The 21,305-nt window shown below is 39.1% G+C and overlaps 1 protein-coding gene across 2 annotated transcripts in view; it reads left to right on the top strand.

Annotated features, from left to right (window-relative positions):
• The window catches only part of LOC124870511 (leucine-rich repeat and immunoglobulin-like domain-containing nogo receptor-interacting protein 3), a 62,788-nt gene extending 43,277 nt beyond the window's left edge, over positions 1-19,511 (top strand). For both annotated transcript variants that reach the window (XM_047369243.1, XM_047369244.1), the window contains exons 2-4: positions 9,680-10,289; positions 10,440-11,183; positions 11,320-19,511. In XM_047369243.1, coding sequence (XP_047225199.1) covers positions 9,723-10,289; positions 10,440-11,183; positions 11,320-11,889 — 1,881 coding nt within the window. In that variant the 5' untranslated portion in view covers positions 9,680-9,722 and the 3' untranslated portion in view covers positions 11,890-19,511. The remainder of the gene's footprint in view (positions 1-9,679; positions 10,290-10,439; positions 11,184-11,319) is intronic.
• The last annotated feature ends 1,794 nt before the right edge of the window (positions 19,512-21,305 follow it).

The following is a 21,305-nucleotide window of genomic DNA, read 5'->3' as shown; positions in this document are numbered from 1 at the left end:
ATACGGATCAGATCAGTGTAGTCGAGAACTTGCTGCAAGGTGGAACATGTGTGTTTGTTTTTAGTAATTTTTCTTTAGTTTTTTTCCCAGTTGTAATAATTGAATATTAGCTGTCAACCCCTTCAGGAATTTTTTTTTTTTTTTTTTGTTGCTGTAAGGATCCAGCCCCAGTGATTTCCTTTGGGGCCGCCTCCATTGTTTTTCATTCTCTAGTGGCAGCTTTCCTTTTTCTGTGATTTAGAGTTTAAGTTTGGATTGCACAATTTTGGTTGGCAGTGATCAAATGTTCACAATCTTAAGAGAACATTACTTCTGTTGGCTAGTAGATCACTATATAACCTCTACATCTACAGTTGAAACTAGATGTTTTATAAAACTCTATAGAAAGACAAATAAGCAGTTCTCAGTTTTCAACTTTGAATCAGATTAAACCTTCCCTGTTTTAGGTCCTTTAGGATTACAAGTATTAGCTACATTTGCTAAATGTCAGAAGAATGACCGTTTTTTGTTTTTTTTAAACTTTCTTCAATTTCAGAGGTTTACATAAATGTCCTTATCAGGTAGTAGAACTGCCTTTCAAACCGTATATCTTGGGTCCAATATCTTCCACAAGTTTTGGCCCATTCCTCCTGACAGTCCTGGTGTAACTAAATCAGGTTTATAGACCAGCTTGCTCACATACTCCTTCTTAGTTACACTAACAAATTTCAATAGGATTAGGAGTAGAGCTTTGTGATGGCCACTCCAAGACATTGGCTTTGTTGTGCTTTGAGCCACTTTGTAACAAATATGTGGTGACTAGGGTCATTGTCTATATGAGAAACCAATACTTTTGATCTTTAACATCCTGGCTGATGTGTTGAGATGTTGCTTCAATTTTACAAACAATGTTCTTTCCTTATAATCTTATAATTCTATCTATTTTTATGAGGGCCCCACGATAAATCACCCAAACAATACGATGGAGCCAACTTCATATTTCATAGTTGGCAAATTTGAGGATGTAATGGTGTTCATTGTGGCTAAACACTTCAATTAGTTTCATGAAACAATAGCACATGTCCCCAAGACGTAAAGTCTTCATCCATGTGTATATTTGCAAACTCTGATCTGGGTTTTTCTTTTGCTTTTGGAGTAATGGCCTCTTATTTACTGTGCAGCCTTTCAGCCCATGTCAGTACTTACTGTGGATAATAATGACACTCTCTTACAAGCTTCAGCCAAAACTTTACAAGGTCTTTTGCTTCTGTTCTGGGCTTTGATTCACAAGTTTTGCAACAAAACATATTCATCTCTGAGAACCTGTTTGATAGCTGGACGTTCCCGTGGGATTTATATGTGCCTCCATTTAATTCAGATGCCTTCAACTAACCTATCAGAAGTTTACAAAGCCATGCCATTATCATTTAGGCTTTCCCAACTTGTTTAAAGGCATAGCAATAATCGTGCTATGTAAATGTCTGAATTTGAAGAAAATAATGAAAATTCTCACACCATTCTAGCATTTAGTAAATAATTTTAGCAATCGTAACTCACCTGAAACAATAGGGCTTTAGTCTGATTTAGAGTCTGACAGGGAGATAAAAGGTCTTGGGACTTTATACAGTGTATTTGTCATAATTTGAGGGTGTTTTGGGGTTTTGTTTGGGTTTTAGTTATTCTTATTTCCATTTTGCATGTTGGATCTTGTTTCTGTTTTATTATTTTCTTGGCTGTGCTTTAGTTTCTTATTATTGTTTTCTAGTTCATTGTTCTGTATGGTATGTCTTCCTGATTAGTTTGTATTTTGGATTTCTGTTTTGCCTAGTCACGTTTTGTTCTCCCTGCATCTGTCAACCTGCAATCAGCATCGTGCAATCAGTCTTCTCGTTTCACCTCCACCATGCTCCATATATACTCTATCATTCTGTTTACTCATCGCGGAAACATTACCACTTGTCTCCTGTCATCTGTTCCGGTTTTGCCTGTTTGTTTGTTCCTGCCTCCTCCTGACAGTGAATTTTGTTTTTTTCTTAAAATAAAGCCTTTTTACTTTTACACTGCCTGTCCGTCTGCATTGTGGGGTGCACTCCGATCAGCCAACCTGATATCTAGTTTTAAAATTACATCTGTTTTTAAAAAAAAAGTGTCCATTTCTGAACCCATTCTCTGTCCTCACTTGCCCCTCACCCCCACTGCATCCCCACCCACACAGTGCTGCTAAACCATATTCTACACTTGACTTGGACTCAAATGCAGTGTCTAAGCACAGATTTGGTATATGACTTACAGCTACTTAGCAATGAAAGCACAGACTGTCAGCTTTTCTGTGAAATGTAAAAAACTTGTCAAGTTTGCTCTCTGGAGTATTAGCAACAATGAGAAGCTTTCTGTGATAACCTGCTGACTATTCGCTGCACCAACAGCCTATTTCATGAGAGGTTTTCATTGAGGTTATGTGTGTATTGGTATGAGACCATCAAAGACACACAGATAAAACAGAGGAAGAGGTGCTACTGGGCAGAAGTAATGTTCACCAGTTTAATTACATGACCAATGGGTGCAGCAGTGGCACAGGGTTTAAGAACATGCGACCCGTTTACAGAGGCTTCAGTCCTTAAACGCAACCTGTGACCTGGTTCAACTCGTGGTCCAGGCACATTTGCTGTATGTCTTCCCCCTCTCTTCACCCCTTACATATCAACCTACATAAAGGCCACTAGGGCTGGGAAAAAAAAAGAAATACATGACCAATATACAGTACATTCAGCAAAGACGTCGCATTCATTAATATCATTTGTTCCCACTAATAGTTGTTTTTTTGCATTGTGTCTTCTCGGAGTTAAATGTTTTTATTCAGATAAGGTAGCAGGTGAAACAGCTGTTGTGCAAAACATCTGGCTCTGCTTCTCAGTGTTTTAACCTGTGCAGACTGCTGATGTATACATGATTCGACAGGAATCTTGCTGCACACATCAGCTCATTAGGTCAGCTAACTAAAATGGAGCTATTTTTAGCTTTTGGGATGATTCCCCTTACATTTCTCATGCCTCCCTCTTCTCCTCCGTACAGCTGGCTCATGGCAGTCTGTGCCTTCATCTCTGTCTGGATGGCTGTTAGATTTGCCCCTGATGTAGCTTTGACATCTGGCACATGGTAATTTGCAGTTTGTAATACAGATGTGGTGACTCAGGTGCAGGAAATAGATGTAAGGTTAACGTTGTGATCTTTAGATTTGAAGACAGACATAAAAATGTTATTAGAATTCCTACAATATGGCAAATTGAGCCGATATCAATATACGATATTAATATTGCTGTTATGGCCAAAAAACATTATTTACTGATTTTAAATATATATTTTCCTACCCTTTCGACACCATGAAAAAACCAACCAAACCTCTAACATAACTTCTCTGCTTCAGTTAAACACCCCAAACACATGCCCAAACAAACGCCATATGGCTAACCCCCTCCTCTCTCCCTCCTGAAACACAAACAGCAACAAGATGGAAAGAAACATCAATTATTAATATAAACCCAGTTTTACTTATCTGACCAATACCAATATACTAAATATTGATCAACATTGACCGATACCGATGTTTATGCTGATATATCGTGAATCTCTAACGGTGTAAAAGACTGTGCGTCTATCAGGCACTGATTGCAGATTACTCGTCAGCTGAGTTTTCCTCGGTCAGAGGGAATAGGTCAACTCCAAAGATGCAGTTTAGAGTATTTATTCAGAATGAAATAGCAGCAGGTACATGGGACATGATAAGGAAACCGATGCAGATGCAGCAGTTTGTGGCTAGGCATGGGTGTGTATTTGTGTGGTTATCTAGAACAGAAACAATGATAGAATGTATATTAATAACCATGTAGGGGAACTACAACTGCACATGGATACAAAATGGAAGCTGGCCTAAAGTACCATGGAAAATCCCATATGGGGCACTCTAACATCACACATTAATTATCAATTAAATGCAATGGACGTCTGCATGACAGAATGCCAGAAACGGTCAAATGAACAGCAATGTCACATCACATTTACATTCATAACATATATTTGACTGAAAGTATAACTTAAATATTGAATGGCTAGTTTGGAGCGCATGTTCAGGGCTGTCTCAGGCTCTGCTGTAGCATATACATATGAGAACAACACCACTCGGGTCAATGACTGAACCAAACATAACTTCAGGCAAATAAACTATACTTACATTGTAAGAATGCACAAGGACTCATATTTCTATGGCCTAACCCTAACCCGACCCTTCACAAACCTAACCATTACCAGTACGTACCTAGCCCTAACCCTAACCTAAACTCAATTCACACCTTAATCCAAAACCTAACCCCTAACCCAAAAATTTTGTTACCGAAAAGTGCATTTATGAATGCAAGATGTATTTAGTGGTAAATGCGGCTCAATATAGAACATTTGTGCATCAGTTAACACCTGAATCTAAACATCTGTGGGTGTTTAGATTCAGCATGTTTTTAGCACTACATCTGGATTAGAGACCTATGTTGTTCTTTCGTGTTTTTTTTTCATTTTAGAGAGGTGATGGGAAATTTAAAAAAGCCCATTGTTCTGACACAACATTTAAAATCATATAAACATGTGGAACATTATCTTCTAAAAAAACACAAATGCAATTTAATTTAAATCTAAGGTTGATGCAACCGCCATTGTTTTTCTGTTCTTAATGGTGTAATCATGTACACTTTTACCTTACAGCAAATAACCTGATAAAATAGATGCTTTTTTTTGTTTTTGAATGTCTTTCTTTTAAGTTATTAATTCTTTGAACTGACATTTAACCCTGATGGAAACAGAGTCAGGACAAAGTGCAGGAAAAAAAAGCACAAAGATGGTCTCTGCTTTATTGTTTAGAAATAACTGGGATATCCAGTCCATGAACACAATCTGTTTGCATGTAGATTAGAGGTACAAAAGCAGCAAAAGTGTTCTGTTTTGCAAATAATAAGCGTTAAGCATGGACAAGACCTAATTTCAACAGTGTAGACCTTTCTATACATTACATATTTTCCTTTATGTGCAGGGTTTTTTTCCAGGTCCTCAATGCCATACTTTAAGTTCACAGTCCAAAGGTATGGATGTTATGTTGATAGAAAAACAAAATGTTTGTAAGCTGACCATAAGAGTGAAATGGTATGGGGTTTTCCCATGTTTCTTAAGTGTTTAAGACCTGTGATTGAGTGACGGACTGCCCAGGGTGTATACCATCTTGCTCCCAGTGACTGCTGGAAAGACTCTGGTTGCTCTTGTTGAATGAGTTAAAATTAGTCTTTTAAATCGTGGAATTTCCTCTAAGCCAATGAGAGTAAATGCATTTTATTTTATTTACAATATAATTCTCTACCTACCATGTTTGTTTCCAGGCTACTCAGTCTCACAACAAAATATGTTAACAAACACAGAACAATCTAATAAAATATGTGTGTTCAGAAACAGTTTTGTTAGAAGAGGTTGGATGGATGCAGCAGCATGCACACCTTTCAAGCAAAGTAATCGAGGTTTGAGTCCTTTACAAACCCCAGATATTTTAAAGTTGCTTTATTTTGATGTATTTAAACTTACTGGTGCTTTTTCCACTTACAGTACACGATTAGCCAAAACCACAGATCTCCAATTGTTTATGTTGATAAAACAATGAAGGCATCATTATGGATGGGAGGAAATAGATGCAAATTCAGGCCAATAGATGGATAAATGGCAAGATGGGTGTCAATCCAGGACCCTTGTGGTATTTGGACAAACTAGTCAGAAAGAGACTAGAAATGCACCCTGACGACTTAAACTCTATGAGAAGCAACAAAGCACCAATTCTGAACCAACAACTTTATATGTTTAGGCCGGATAATGATAAATACAGGACAGGTGCACCTACTGATCGATAGGAATCTAGTACCAGGCAGAAACAATAAGTGACTGAGCCAGAACAGAAACCATTAAACAGTATTCAAGATAACCAAACCAAAATACAAAACATGAATACAAAAGTTAACATAGGCTTGGAAAATAGAAATCTAAATGACACAAAACACATGACACATGGCTTAGTACTTAGTACATGTAATATTTAGTAACAATAAAAATATAGTTGTATTGTTACTTTGATTTAAATAAATAAACTAAACCAAAATAAGGAATAAACACCCATTCAATTCAGTAGTAGTTTTCAAGTACTTATTGCACAGTTTACACATTTTGCCTTTTTACTCGTAACAGAGCAAGGCTCGGACTATACCGAGTTTATATTAGCTGGTTAACTAGTCAAACTCTCAGCTCTGGGAGATCGCCCAGTTTCACACACTCGTAGCTTGCCAGCTGTGGTCTTAAACCAAAGTTAGCTTTATTTGAGTGCAACATTTGTTGACAAACTAATGCTTGTCTGCTTTTTGGAAAAATACTTCAAAAAGCCAAATGTGTATAAGCCTTCTTTCAGCAAACTGGCCGGTAGTGGACAGCAACATGTAGAAGGTGGATGAGGCTGTTACTCTGTGCCCAATATAACCTAAGAAATCTCTGGTTACCCCAACACATTCACTGACATCTCATCAAAAGGATTTTAAACTGTAGGAACAATCAAACAAAAATATTTTATTTTTAAGCTAAAACTTGTAAAACTCTGGTATACCTTGACTTTTTGTACACCACTTGCCCTAATTCTTTTGTGTTTTGTTTTGTTTTGGTTTGGTTTTTTGCACACAGTTGTTAGTTTTCACATCTGTATGGTTGTCTCCTGGGCTCTGTTCCTCTGAGACAATGAGGTTTGCTGCTCAGTTGTTGTGGTCATGGTGAGTTGCAGCCGACTGACAGCGCAAGTTGAGTTACAGATTAGAAGTGGGTCAGTTTGTGCAACAGTCTGCACAGAAGCCTCTCTGTGTCGGAGTTTTGTCTCAAAAGGACAGAAAAGCTTGTGCTAGTTATCTATCAGAAAGTTATTCTTTTAGTGGCCTGTGAAAAAACTGAGGGTCTCATCCCCCTCACACAGAGACCAAATCTGTAAAATATGAGAGTGATGTGTGCACACAATTTATCTGCCATTGTTTAAATTTAGTTTGGATCTTGTTTTGTCTGCTTTGATGCCATTAATACCTCCACAATGAAACAGATTGATAGAATTGGGGTTTCAAGAAGCTGTTTTCTGAAAATTAATATAGGGGTGCAAAGTCTGCAGCATCCGGAGTAACTGGCAACTTTTGCCTCTTTTAACTGCCTGACTTATCTCCTGGGCACTGCCCATTCAGCACAAACTAACCCATGTATTATTCATCTTCTTGGCTCTTCCTCCCTCAAATGCCAGCATCAGAGAGCATTTTAACATGATCCTCCCTTGTTATGATGAAATATTCTCTCTCATTTCCTCTCTTTAAAATAAATTAACAAGCTAATAGTTGGGAGTTAAATGTGTAGGCCTGCAGCGGAGCAGTTTTTGTTTGGAAGGAAAACAAATTTTTTTTCTTTACCCTGTACTTATTAATTGAAAGCAGTATGACTACTAACTAAGATATATTAAAGATCCAGTGCCTGGTGCTCGTTGACAGTTTCATGTTGGAAACAGCACAGTAAGTGGGAGTAATCAACGGTTGCCTAAGAGTGTTAAAGGACAAGTGATTCATCTTATCTTTGTGCTAGGAGGACTGAAACGATTTAATTCTTAGCCAGCAAACTGCCAAACCTACGCAACTATCTATCAACCTTGTCAAACACATGATTTTACAGTGATGTCTTTCTCCCCTCATATTAAAGCACTGGCACACAGAGCTAGAAGGTGCAACTTGTATGTCGAGAGACCCATCATGTGCATATGTGAGTTGATAATAAATTAATTGTGTTTGTGAAAAATGGGGCAGACGGTCTCAGTGCTGTAAGGAAGACAGAATAGATGCAAGATGCAGGATTTCAGCTGGAGCAACAATCTGCCTCTCAACGTCCCAGTTTCCCAGCAGAAGCCTCAGATAAATTACTGAAAAGACAAATGATCTTAAATATCTTTGAGCTCAAAGTGTAACCATGATGGATCTCACTAGATGTGGTGTAATGGTGGGTCGTTATATAGCTCACATCTCTACAATGTTTGATACAAAGTAGATTATTTACACCCTTTCCTCTGGGAGATACAGTGCCCTGCAAAAGTATTGATACTAGTATTGATGAATCTTTTCATATTTTGTCACATTACAGCCACAAAATAATATAGAAGGAAAATGAGCATGTGTGAAAAATATGAGTTTTCAAAACTTTTTACAGCCAAAAAATCTAAAATGTAGCATATATTTGTATTAAGGTTCCTTTACACTGATACCCCTAAATAAAAACTTAGCACAACCATTTGCTCCAGATGTCATCTAATTAGTCCACAGTTGCTTTTTGCAAGCCTCAGAGATTTGTTAGGGAAAATTAGTGAACAAACAACATCATAAAGACTAGGGAACACAGCAGACAGGTCATGTATAAAATTGTGGAGAGGTCCCAATAAGGGTTAGCTTACAAAACAGCATCCAAAATTGCGAACATCTCACAAGAGCGCTGTTCAATCCAAAAATAAAAGAAGTATTGCACCACTGTTGACTTACCAAGACATGACCATCCACCTAAACTGGAAGAAAAATGTTACTGAAGTGATGAAGCCATACCCCTGGAGCTGCTACATCTGCAGATATCCACAGCTCGCGTGGGACAATCTGTAAATATGACCATTATTGGACATGCACTTTACAAATGTGGCCTTTATGTAATTGTACAAAGCCCATTCAAGGTTTGCCACAAGCAATGTATGGGGCACAGAAAACATTGATGAAGGTGCTCTTGTCAGATGAGACCAATTTAAAACTCTCCCTCAAACACACCATTACTACTATGAAGCTTTTTCATGGCAGAATTATGCATTAGAGGTTGCCTTCTTCTGTAAGGACAGAGAAGCTGATCTGAGTTAATAAAAAGATGGATGGATGCTAAATACAGGGCAAAATCTGGAAGTAAACCTGTTTGTGGTGCTGGTACAGATTTGAGACTCTGGTGGAGCCTCACTTACCACTTTAACTACAACCTTTAACATGTGGCCAGAATTCCAATAGAGTAGTTTTTATCAAAACATAGCATTATAATGGCCCAGTCAAAGTCCAGACTTACAATATATCCAAATGACAATGTAAGGCAAGACTAGAAAATGTTCACATGCGCTCTCCATCCAGTTTTATTGAGCTTGAGCTATTTTATAAGGAAGAATGGATAAAAAATGTAGTCTCTAAATGTGCAAAGCCCATAGAGAAATACCAGAAAAGACATGTAGCTGTAATAAAAGCAAAAGGTTGTTTCACAAAGTATTGACTCAGAGGGTCTGAATGCATAAGGCCTTCTGAATGCATGAATAAGAACACTACATTTTTCAGAAATTTAGAACCAAAAGTTTTGAAAACCATGTATATTTTCCTTTCACTCTACAATTAGGCACTACTTTGTGTTTATATGCCCCATAATGTTCCTATAAAATACATGGATGTTTGTAGTTGCACTATGACAAAATATAAAAATGTTGAAGGGGTGTTGAGCACTTTTACAAGGCACAGTGGTAGGTTACTTTGGCCTTCTTTTACAATTACCCTTGATGGATTCCTCTCATTAATCTTCCCTACTTTTCTGTCTCTCTTCTGTGTTGCAGGTGTCTGGTGCACTGACCCTGCCTGTATCAGGCGAGGAGTCAGATGACCAGCGCCATGACTGACTCCCCTGGCCCTGGTGGTCGTGCCTTAGTGCCATGGCCAAGGTTATGGAAATGGATTCTGGCTTTCTTGCTGGTCTCTGTCATAGCTTTGACTTTGCCAGAGAGCAGCCAGGCCTGTCCTCCACGATGTGAGTGTTCAGCTCAGCTGAGGTCTGTGTCATGTCAGCGGCGGCGCCTCACAAACATCCCAGAAGGCATTCCAACTGAGACACGGATCTTGGACCTCAGCAAGAACCGGCTCCGTTGGGTGCAGGCAGGTGATCTGGCACCCTACCCTCGGCTGGAGGAAGTGGATCTTAGTGAAAACCTCATAGCCACATTAGAGCCCAATGCCTTTGCCGCACTTCTGAATCTTAAAGTCCTGAAGTTAAGGGGAAACCAGCTGAAGTTAGTCCCTATGGGGGCATTTGCCAAGCTGGGCAATCTCACCAGCCTGGATTTAAGTGAAAACAAGATGGTGATTTTATTGGACTACACCTTCCAGGATATGAGGAATCTGAAACAGCTAGAAGTTGGAGACAATGATCTGGTTTATATATCCCACAAGGTAAGTTCAGCTGTCAGTACAACAAAAGTAGCATTTTGTGTGCCTCCTTTCTGTATTTGGACACTCTTACCATCCAAAATATAAAAAAGAACAATGCTTGCCTTTGTGGATGTTATAGAATGACTCCCAACCCTGTGTTTCTCACCCCAGGCATTCTCAGGACTTCTGGGATTGGAGGATCTCACAATAGAGCGCTGCAACCTCACATCAATCTCTGGCCAGACATTGTCCTACCTCCACAGCCTGGTCACTCTTCACCTTCGACACCTTAGCATCACTGCCCTTGAGGATCAGAACTTTCGTAAATTGACTAACTTGCGGGGTCTGGATATTGATCACTGGCCATACCTTGAGTATATCTCAACACTTAGTTTTCAGGGCCTTGACCTTCACTGGCTCTTCATCACCAACACCAACATCACCTCTGTCCCTTCTGGCTCCTTCAAGAACCTGGTGCACCTCACCCACCTTAATCTGTCTTACAATCCGATCTCCACACTAGAACCTTGGGCCTTTAAGGACTTGCTGAGGTTAAAGGAGCTCATCATGGTAAGCACTGGGTTGCTGACGGTAGAGCCTCATGCCCTTGGAGGCCTCAGACAGATTCGAGTACTCAACTTCTCCTCCAACGACCTGCAGACTCTGGAAGAGGGGTCCTTCCACTCTGTTAACAGTCTGGAGACCCTCAGAGTGGACGGGAATCCCTTGTTGTGTGACTGCCGTCTGTTGTGGATCCTGCAAAGACGCAAGACCCTCAACTTTGACGGCAGGGTGCCAGTATGTGCAGGCCCGGTGGAGGTGCAAGGGGTCAGCCTCAGCGCCTTCACTGATTCTGCTCTCTTTGACCACTTTACATGCCAGAAACCTAAGATACGCAACCGTAAGATGCAGCAGGTAATGAGGATAGTTCAATTTATGTTTTTTTTAAATAGCTCAAATGTTCTCTAAAATTTCTAAATGTTAATGTTTCCTACTGTATATACAGAATATTCTATGTATATTCAATCGTGTGATCTACCAACTCTCCTAGGTGGTTGCTCGGGAAGGCCAGCCAGTGAGTTTTGTATGTCGAGCTGATGGAGATCCTACACCTGCTATTATCTGGATCTCACCACAGCGTAGACGAATCACAGCAAAGAGTTCAGGTCGTATCACTGTTCACCCTAGTGGTACTCTGGAGATTCGCTACGCTCAGCTTACTGACAGCGGAACGTACATCTGCATTGCTACAAATGCTGGTGGCAATGACACTTACTTCGCCACTCTTACAGTGCGAGGTCAGTCACTAGACTCTGCCTCCGCCTTCTTTATTAACCGCTCTCTGTACAGCGGGGAGTACTTCAACGACACAAATCTAAATAGCACACGGGTTTTCCTGAAGTTTACCTTGGACCTGACCACCATTTTGGTTTCAACGGCCATGGGTTGCATCACCTTTCTGGGAGTTGTTCTCTTCTGCTTCCTGCTGTTGTTCGTGTGGAGCCGGGGACGTGGCCAACGCAGGAACAACTTTACAGTGGAGTACTCGTTCCGGAAATCTGAACCAACCACAGGGAGCTCTACAGGAGGGACCAGGAAGTTTAACATGAAAATGATATGAAACAACGCAGCCAGGGGTCCCTCAGGGGAGGCATGAGCACGTCCCAAAAACGTGTTTGACACACGCAAACACACACAGCCGTTAACTCACATAGAAGTTTGAAAGCACCATATAGCTCATGTCTATAGCTCTGTTCCAAATTGAGTGCCCACTTCAAAACTAGAGTTGTGATTTAATTTGGCCTATGTATGAAAATGAAATGGGTTTAATGTCTCCATCTTGCAGTCAGTCATGCTCGATGATAATGGTGTAGCAAGAAATAGCCATCAATGATTACTGAAATGTGCAACATGAACAGCATTTTTTGGTAACTTTACCAGTGAAAAAAAAAAATCTGAGATAGGTAAAGAACGTCATGGAGACCATCAATATAAATATTCATTTGGTGTTTACTTCTTTATGAGATTCCACCCAAATATGAGCTGTGTGAGTTTGGGACGAGTGCGACGGCCAAGAGCTGCTGTGGCTGCCTGTGAGTCAGATGATTAAAAATCAGGAACACCAGACACAGGCTACCACAGCAAACAAAGACACCAATGCAAGAGAGAGCAAATGGTCCAGGTTGATGTGCACAGGGGTGTATTCTGAGTAGTAGTAGCAAGAATACATAAGCCTTTTGACCTGTGTTTACGGTCCACTGCACAAACCACTGTATACCGGTTCTCTGCTGCATTGATGGCCACCTAACCTTCCTGGTGCTGCCCGGGGGGAGCAGCCTGGAGAGTTTGGTTAAACTCAGAGGCAGAGACAGGACACGTAGTTTCACAAGACAAACACTTCTCCAAACTGGGGATGACACGAAGTAGATCACATATAGCAGTTTTTCTCAGGTAGAGTGACGTAACAAGCCAACAGAATAAGATTTTGTTTAACACATTTATTTGTTAAATGTAACATTCCCGCAATACTGTATGTATAGCCATATAGCCAACACTCAGTCTCCAAGAGGCAATGGAAATTTGTGAGTGAAGAAACAAAGCCATAGTTTGTGTAGGTTGAATTTTTTATAGACTGAGCATTTAGTTATGTAATTATCACTACTGCCATCTTACAAGCTGTCCCGGTGTTCACAAGACCATCTGGTGTCACTGGGTTTGTAGTACAGAATTACACAAACACGTAGGAACAACAGTCATACATAGCATACACAAGCACAACGCATGTCTATAATTGTGATGCTGACTTCTCTTTCTGTCTCTGAGACAGCTGCCGCACAAATGTCTCTGCCCCCTTGCCCAGTGCATCCCCCCCATCACCCCCTCCCCCATACACCCCCACTGGGTCCTCCTTTGGGAGGGTCCCTGGCTGGAGACCGAGGATTTAAATGTAAATGAAGTTGTGTTCACCCTACCCACACCATGTGCATTGTATAGTGGAGAGTAGTACTGTGGTCTTAATGGCAAAAAATAACAAAAAAGGTTTTTTTAAGTGTGACGTTGCATATTTGTTTGTCCCTTATTTTTATTCAGTTCAGTTGTTGTTGTCTGTGATCTACTGAATGTTCACTGTTTTAAAGTACCCCGCCCTCCATGGATGACTATTCTGTTCTCAACACCTTGTAAAGTAAACTAAATGAAGCCTGTGAGCATTAGTCTGTTTACTGAACCAAGGCTAAAAAATATGTCCAGAAACCCCAGTCAATATAAACCAATGGTTAATGTTGATGATAAAAAATAGCTTAGAAAAACTAAACCAGGGGCGTTAAGTCCTTGAGGGCCTGTGGCCTGCAAGTGTCAGATGTCTCTCTGCTTTAGCAGACCTGAATCCATTAATTATCTCATTAGTAGAACATTGTATAACTTGACTGCATGCTGAGAATGTAATTCAGCCATTTAATTCAGGTGTGTTAGACCAGGGAAACATCTTAAAGTTGCAGAACACTGGCACTCAAAGACCCGAGTTCACCACCTATTAATTAAACCATAAATTTTATATTCGTTCATTTTACTTATTGTCAAAATATCAAACAAGCAAAATTCTCAGGTAGGTAGTGCCCACTGAGCTTTTTTTTCACACAGGACAAAATACCAATATGAATAGGCATCTTTATTCTTCAGGTGTAAAGCACACAGTCAGCATTAATGCTCTATGCGATAGCATCGAAAATTAGAACGAGGGCACGAGAATATATTACACCCGAGTTGAGCACATTCTCAGTGCAGGTCTGGAAGCCATTAGGATTTGCTAATGCTGGTTTGATTAGCCTCAGATACCAAAATTAAAATCTCACAATGGCACCACACCCAACCTAATTATGTTCTAGCTGCAAGTTGGAAAACCAGTGGAATTTCCTGTACTTTTTGGTAAACTGGCTAAATGCTGTTAGCAATACAAGCCAAAAACAAGGTATCTTTCAATATGTTCTACGATAAAACACTGTAGCAAAGAGCTTTTATTCGAGCCCTTTCCCTTTTACACATGGTAGCTATGTAAGGATTGTACAAGTGGTTGGCCAGGGACCTCCAACACAATGAGACACAATTAGGACTTGGGGTGGAGATTCTGTTTGACTTTTTCAACTGGAAACTTCTAAGTACAAATCAAAAGCAGTAACATCCCCGACTCAAGAGTCACATGCATTTATCGTCACTCCTATCACCAGTTAGCAGTAATAAATACGCGTCACATGGAAGGATATTTTTCACTTCTTATAGGGTGGCTATCTACTAAGAGCAGTTTTTAAAATAGAATCAGAGCCTGCCTCACCGCTCTTTATGTTACTTTTGTGACTTTTTTTTGGCAAATTCTATCTATTTTGGTCAGTGTAATTAAATAACAGATGCAATCGATTTAAGAAGCATTGCTAAGATTAGCTGGTTAATACATTACATGCAAATTACCAAAAAAAATTTGAAAAATCCAAGTTTTTTCTATGGTTATAAATATGGCAAAAAGAAAATTATATTGAGAGTTGCAAATTGTGTTCTAATGACATAAGGACATGAAAGGGTTTTGAACCATCTGTACGTGCAAAAAGTAAATTGGTTACATATGTTTCTGATTTAAGGAGGCCATGCAGTGAAAAAGTTGGAGAACTCTGATCAAAAGACAGACCTACTTTTTTAGAACACATTCATGGTTTGGGGATAATTTGCTGGAGGGGGGAGAAACTCTCTTATTCCTTTAAGATGATTTATGCAAAATCCATTTTTATCCCATGTCAGGGATGATGAAACCACACACTCTTTGTCAAGATGAATAACTAAACAGCTATTTAAAGATTCATGAGACCAAATGAGAATTGATGACAAAACTGGCCTAATTTTGAACACTGCCCCTTAACTGCAGCCATGTTGGCTGCCATGGTTTTGAGAACAGGATGTTGCCACCATGGGATGTCACTCCTCCCCAAACCAGCCCTCTGATGTTTCCATGTCCTGGTATGTCTCAGTGAAAATTAGGTTTAGAAGACAGTAAGAATGTCTGTAGTGATTGTTGACTATTATTGTGTAAACATCATGCAGAAATGTAAGTGTAATGAGAGTGTTTCATTTAATTTCCCTATCTTACCTATTCCCCTTTTTCCCCTGTCGTCTTCCTCTTTTCTTTCTGCCGTCTTCTTAGCATTTCCGACCTCCGTCGTCCCTGTTCACAGTATTAGGCTGGAGTATGGTTGTGTGGTAGTAGACACATGTTCTGTATGGTCGGTGTTGTAGTGTAATGATTCGTCGCTACTCGTGATGCCACCAAACACAGAGCAGTGATTGAATCAGCGAAGACTAGGATGAAAGGGGTGACCCAAGTTCCCTGAAAACAACAACAACAAAAACTGGTTCCCATGTCACACCCGACCATTTCTTTAAAACCTCATCTTGAACTTTACCAGACTGCACCTTGCCACTCTGGGATGTATTTTGGCTATGAGAATCCACGGACTGTACTGTATGTATGTTCTCTTGATGATAGGTTATCATACACTATTTTACAAATGTAGAAAGGAGTTTTTGTTCATTTGTTTTTTGTGAAAACCTACATTCATTGTCTGCCTGCTCATATAGGCGGTCCATTTATTACAGTGACATTTCTGAGAGTGGTTTGGGTTGGAAAGAAGCAATTTTCTCTGTTCAATCCTCATAAAGCCCTTGAAGACTACAGAAACCACTTTAACATGTGATTAAAAAAAATCTATTGTGTACTTTTGACTTGAAATGTCCTTGAGATAATTACAGATTTTAGTGATTTGTAAAACACTTTAATTGAAAATTCCTGGCATGTCATTATTTTAATACTTCTCTTTAAAAGGCACATTTGCATAACATTTCACAGCAAAGCCTTCACCTTACTCTGGCTGACAGTGTCTGATGTGTTTTGTTTTGCTCTGGTTGAGACCAGATTTATTTATCTCTGCTGCTATGGTTGTTTTATAACAAGGCTAAAATAATACTGTGTTGCCTCCTTTGGTTTATCCTTGCCACAGCTCAGTGAACTGTTTCCTATATGCATTCCCTGCAAAAGTATTCATTCACCTTGAACTTTTTCATATGTTACCACCATGAGAGCAAAAACCTGGATTTTATTGCTATTTTATGTGAACTAAGGCAGTGCACAAATCTTCTACAGCAGCAGAGCAGAAATCCTACAACAAGACACTTTCCCTTTGGGAACTCCTTATTAACACAAACAAAGTAAACGCCAGACACTATAATTACACAATTATTAGGTACAAAGCCTGAATTATTTCAATTTTGCTTTGTTCCACTGTTTCCATGCAGCTCCAGATTATGTTAAGCAGTGCTGCTATTATTTTGATATTTAGTCTTACCTTTTAAAGCACTAATTTCTACAGCATTTCTCCCCACCTCTTTTATTTCAGATTCTGCTTTAGCTCGGATTAAAACCATCTCTCACTCCTACAGCTGCTGTTTTGATTGGATTAGAATGGAGCTGAATTTATTAGAGCTAAGACGAGCAGTAATGGGATGACAGAGAAGTGAGTTCATCTGATTGGGTGATTATTTGCCTTATTTCATTTCCTCTAAGAAGACTGTGTTACTGAAAAGCTGGAACAAAAGATCATAGAATCAGATGGAAATTGTATCTACTGTCCTGGTTTACTGGAGGCAAACTGTCACTGCTTGCAGATATTCAGAATTATCTGGAAAGAGCTTTGCCGAAGCACCTTGGACAGATATTTGCTTCCTTCTAACCTGTAGGCCACTCTAGGCGCTGTAAGAAATCTCGGCCTTTTATATGATTACACTGTCACCAAGTGGTCAAAATCGGCAACAGCAACATTAAGGTGATGCACCAGTATTTTTTGTGGAGACAAAATAAACAGAAAGGTTGAAAACATAAAGAGACCAAACTGACTGTTAGATTTTAGCAATAGCAATGGGTGTGTGGGGTCTGATTTTATTTTATTTTTTTAAGTTATGAGGAGTGAGCTTAATTTGATTACAAGCTGCAGGTCAGGCAGGGGAAATCAGTCGGTATATTACATCCATGACAGAGACCCCAAGAATCTCACAGCTCTTTTCTGTCTCGGATCAGCGAATGATTGATTCCCTGAAGAGCAAGCAGTGTTCTAGCTTGTGGTCTCAACAGGCTGAATCTATGCATGCCTTTTGTATAAAGTGGTTGGTAGTACCAAACTCAAACCTACACCTGGACCGACGGCAAGAGGTGCCATTGTTGCTGCTCATAAACAGAGAAAATGCGCGCAATCCAACTGAAGCAAGGGGAGATTAATTATGCATTTACAGATATTTAAAAGCAAGGTGCGTCTTAAAGGAGAAACAAGTGTTTACTTGGGTTGATTGTACTTTTACACATATCTAGTCACAAACAAATGATCTGCCCTGACGTACAAACTGTAGATAGAGCAATTGATATTCCAGGCAGGTGGGTGGGACTGATCAATGCTGTATGGGGAAAAGATTATTCATCGGATACTTTTATTCATTTTATTTCAATATTGTCAGTCTCCTAAAGATCTATGGAGTTCGTACAAGGCCTGGAAAGCTCATGTAGATGTGGCTGGCACTCGTTCCCAGGTTTGCACTTTGAGAAAGAATTTTCTTTTTGATGTCCAAGAAGGCACCAGATTTCTACTTGCTTTATACTATGCCTGAGCCAATGTTTTATAATCATCTATTTTCCCCACATTTTAGAGGAACCTTTTACAGGTTTAGTGCCATATTTGTACCAGATCTCTACTGCACATAATAGCTACAACCTGAAAGCACATTTCTTACATTCTATCCTTTTGTTTTCTGACTTTCTGCCATATTCTCTTTATAGCGCCAACCTCTTTAAGCATGCATTCATTGATTTCTCTTTTTTAGGTAATTGTAGCAATGCTTATTTCTCTCAGTCATTCCTAACTCATAAACCTAGGAATGAGGGCCCAGGACTTTAATTACAGCGAATGCGAAGGTATTCATACCCCTTTACCCTATTCATACCATTTTTTGTTTTATTACAACCACAAATCTCATGTGATAGACCAACATAAAGTGGTGCATAATAAAAAAAAAATAATACAAACATTTTCAGATGTTTTTACAAAGACAAATCTGGAAAGTGTGACATTTGGAATGCCCCTCAGTCAATACTTTGTAGAACCACCTTTTGATGCCATTACAGCTGCAGGTCTTTTGAGGTTTGTCTGTGACATTGTTGCCTATTCTCCTTCTTCAAAATAACTCAAGCTCAGTCATTGGATGGATAGCATTTGTAAACAGCAGTTTTTTCATCTTGCTACAGATTATTGCTTGAATTTTAGTCTGTACTTTGTCTGGGCCATTCTAACATACAAATATATAATGATCAAAACCACTGAGTGTTAGCTCTGGCTTTATGTTGATAGTCATTGTCCTGCAGGAAGGTGGAACTTCACTCATTCTGTAGTCTTTTGCAGACTGTAACAGTTTTTGTTTCCAAGATTTTATGTATCAACGTAAGGAGGGCAAATGCACTCACAATTGTCTGATTTATATTTGTAAGAAATTTTGAAATCAATGTATATTTTTCCTTCTCCTTCACACTTATGGATTACTTTGTGTTGATCAGTCACATAAAATCCTAGTAAAATCCGTTGAAGTTTGTGGATGTAAAATGACAAATATTACAAAAGATCAAGGTACTATAAATGCTGAGCTGCTTAAAAGGGAATAGTTTGAATTGTCTAATTAAATTATGTTTGATAATAACTCATAATTAGATATGAGTGGCAAATTAAACAGACTGTTATACATAAAGTATCAAATTTAGATTCTTTAGCTACATCACCATCTGACTGTACTTTTTTAAAGGCACATTTTATGCCAGAATATCTTGATCCTTGGATGACAGGAACAGAACGTGTACATATTAGATCAATTAGCCATATCATGTCATCAAATCTGTAGACTTCCTTGCCATGTCTAACAGAGGAAAATGACTGTTGAACTGTAAATAGTGTAGTTATAATAACATAGGATTTAACTACCGCTTCTTTCCTCCAGGGATCACCCAGGTTTTGTTCAGTCCCACTGCTCTTTGGTCTCAAAGGGAAAGATGATAATGTACTATGTCTACAAAGAAGATATGATTTGTTTTTTATTTCAGTGTATGTTTTATATACTGTTTGTCTTGTAAATGAACTCCTCTTTCGTCATAAAAGCATGATGTGACTAACTGAATCCCTAGTCTTATTTTTTTGTGATTCAAAGTCAAAATACACACTAAAGTTTATTTAAAAAAATATGGTACCTGTTATTTTGCTAACCCAGTCCTGGGCCAAAATTGATTTAATAGGGTTGGGTTCTGAGTTTAACCCAGCATTATGCCAAACAAAAGTCCTGAAACATATCTGTAAGAACAAAGAAAACGGAAAGACTGGATAGTTTTTACGAACTAGCTTGAACTAACATTAGCTTGTGCTAACTACTTAGCAACTAAAAGGTCATTGCTATCTGAAGCGATGAAAGTCGTTCTCTTGCGTGAATTAAAGTCTTTAGGGAAACCAACTGACATTAACATCATTATACAGCAGAGCAACCTCATTTTACCATCTTAAAGCTTCTTATTTCATCCTGATCAGGTTGCTATATGCCAAAATGGCGTCTGTGGGAGTTCCAAAACTGAAAAGTACTGCTGACCAAAAAGAATATAGAAACCTGTCTCATATTGTTTGTATATCCGAAAAAACCTCTTGATGATCCTTAAGACTTTTGCGTAAACGTTCTATGGATTGAGTTTACAAAAGTGGAACTTCCCATAAGGTGTGTGTTTCATTACATCTGATACAAAACTAATACAACATTTAAGAAAAAGAACATCATACATGCAATCAGACATGGTGGAGGTAGTATGATGCTGTAGTGCCGATTTGCTGCTAAAGGACCGGAAAGACTCATCATAATTGATGATGATGGGTCCACGAGACAACCTTGAAGAAGAATCTTCTTCTTTGTATTTCTATCAGTTTGTAGTAATACAAACTGATAGCTCAGTTTGTATTTCTAAGAGCGCTTAAGTTATGCATCATGACAATGACCCAAAGCACACCAGCAAATCTTCTCCTGAAACACTCTGAATAATTCAAACAAAACAAAAAGTAAATGAATAAAGTTTTTGGAGTGGCCTAGTCAAATCTGGACTTAAGATGATGTGGCGTGACCTCTGTGTATTGTTACATATGTGAGGGAGGAGGGGGTGGGAACCAAGGCACCAGCATGAATCCACCCTTTGGGGCCAGCTGTGCCAACTGATTTGAAGATTAATGGAGCAGTGTAGGATGAGCCAGGTCAGCACAAGGCAGGTCTAATTGGTTCAGAGGACTGGTACTATTGTCCAATCAGCAACAGAATAAAAAGTGTAGCTTAGAATGCTGACCAGAGAAAAATGCTGTTTATATGAGCATGCGGTGTGTTTTTTGTTGTTTTAGTAATTTTGTTTCAATCTAAAATTAATACTGCCTTAATAGGTTGAGCCAAACCTGACAAACAAGGTGCAAGAGTAAATTACAAGTCCACTGGAAAGCCATTTGATTTTTTTTAAATGTCAAATCCATTTAAATATACAACCTTCAAAAATGTATTTAATAAACTTAAAAGTTTTCGCACAAGAAATGCTTAGACTGTGAGTGCGTCTACTTTCCCTTGTAGACAATGAAATAATTTGAATTTGTCCAGTTAGGGCTACCCTGATGGGCGAGTTAATTTCTAGGGTGATAATGTCCTCATTTAGAGAACACTGGAAGTGAAAATGGTTGGAACATATGATGAAGTTGTCATTGTCACCAGATTTAAACTAAATGTATCACACTGAGATATTGTTTTCAGACCAACACTCACATTATAGTGCTTCATCCTCCCCGTAAAGTTTAGAGAAGGCCGTAAGCAATATTTCTGGGGGCTATTTCATGTGGTTCATGCTTAATCATTTTGTATTCTGCCTTTCACACAACTTGTTTTCCATTTTATTAGTGACCC

Source organism: Girardinichthys multiradiatus, chromosome 6 (assembly GCF_021462225.1).
Source record: "Girardinichthys multiradiatus isolate DD_20200921_A chromosome 6, DD_fGirMul_XY1, whole genome shotgun sequence".
Taxonomy (NCBI): Eukaryota; Metazoa; Chordata; class Actinopteri; order Cyprinodontiformes; family Goodeidae; genus Girardinichthys; species Girardinichthys multiradiatus.
This window is presented reverse-complemented; position numbering and strand designations above follow the sequence as displayed.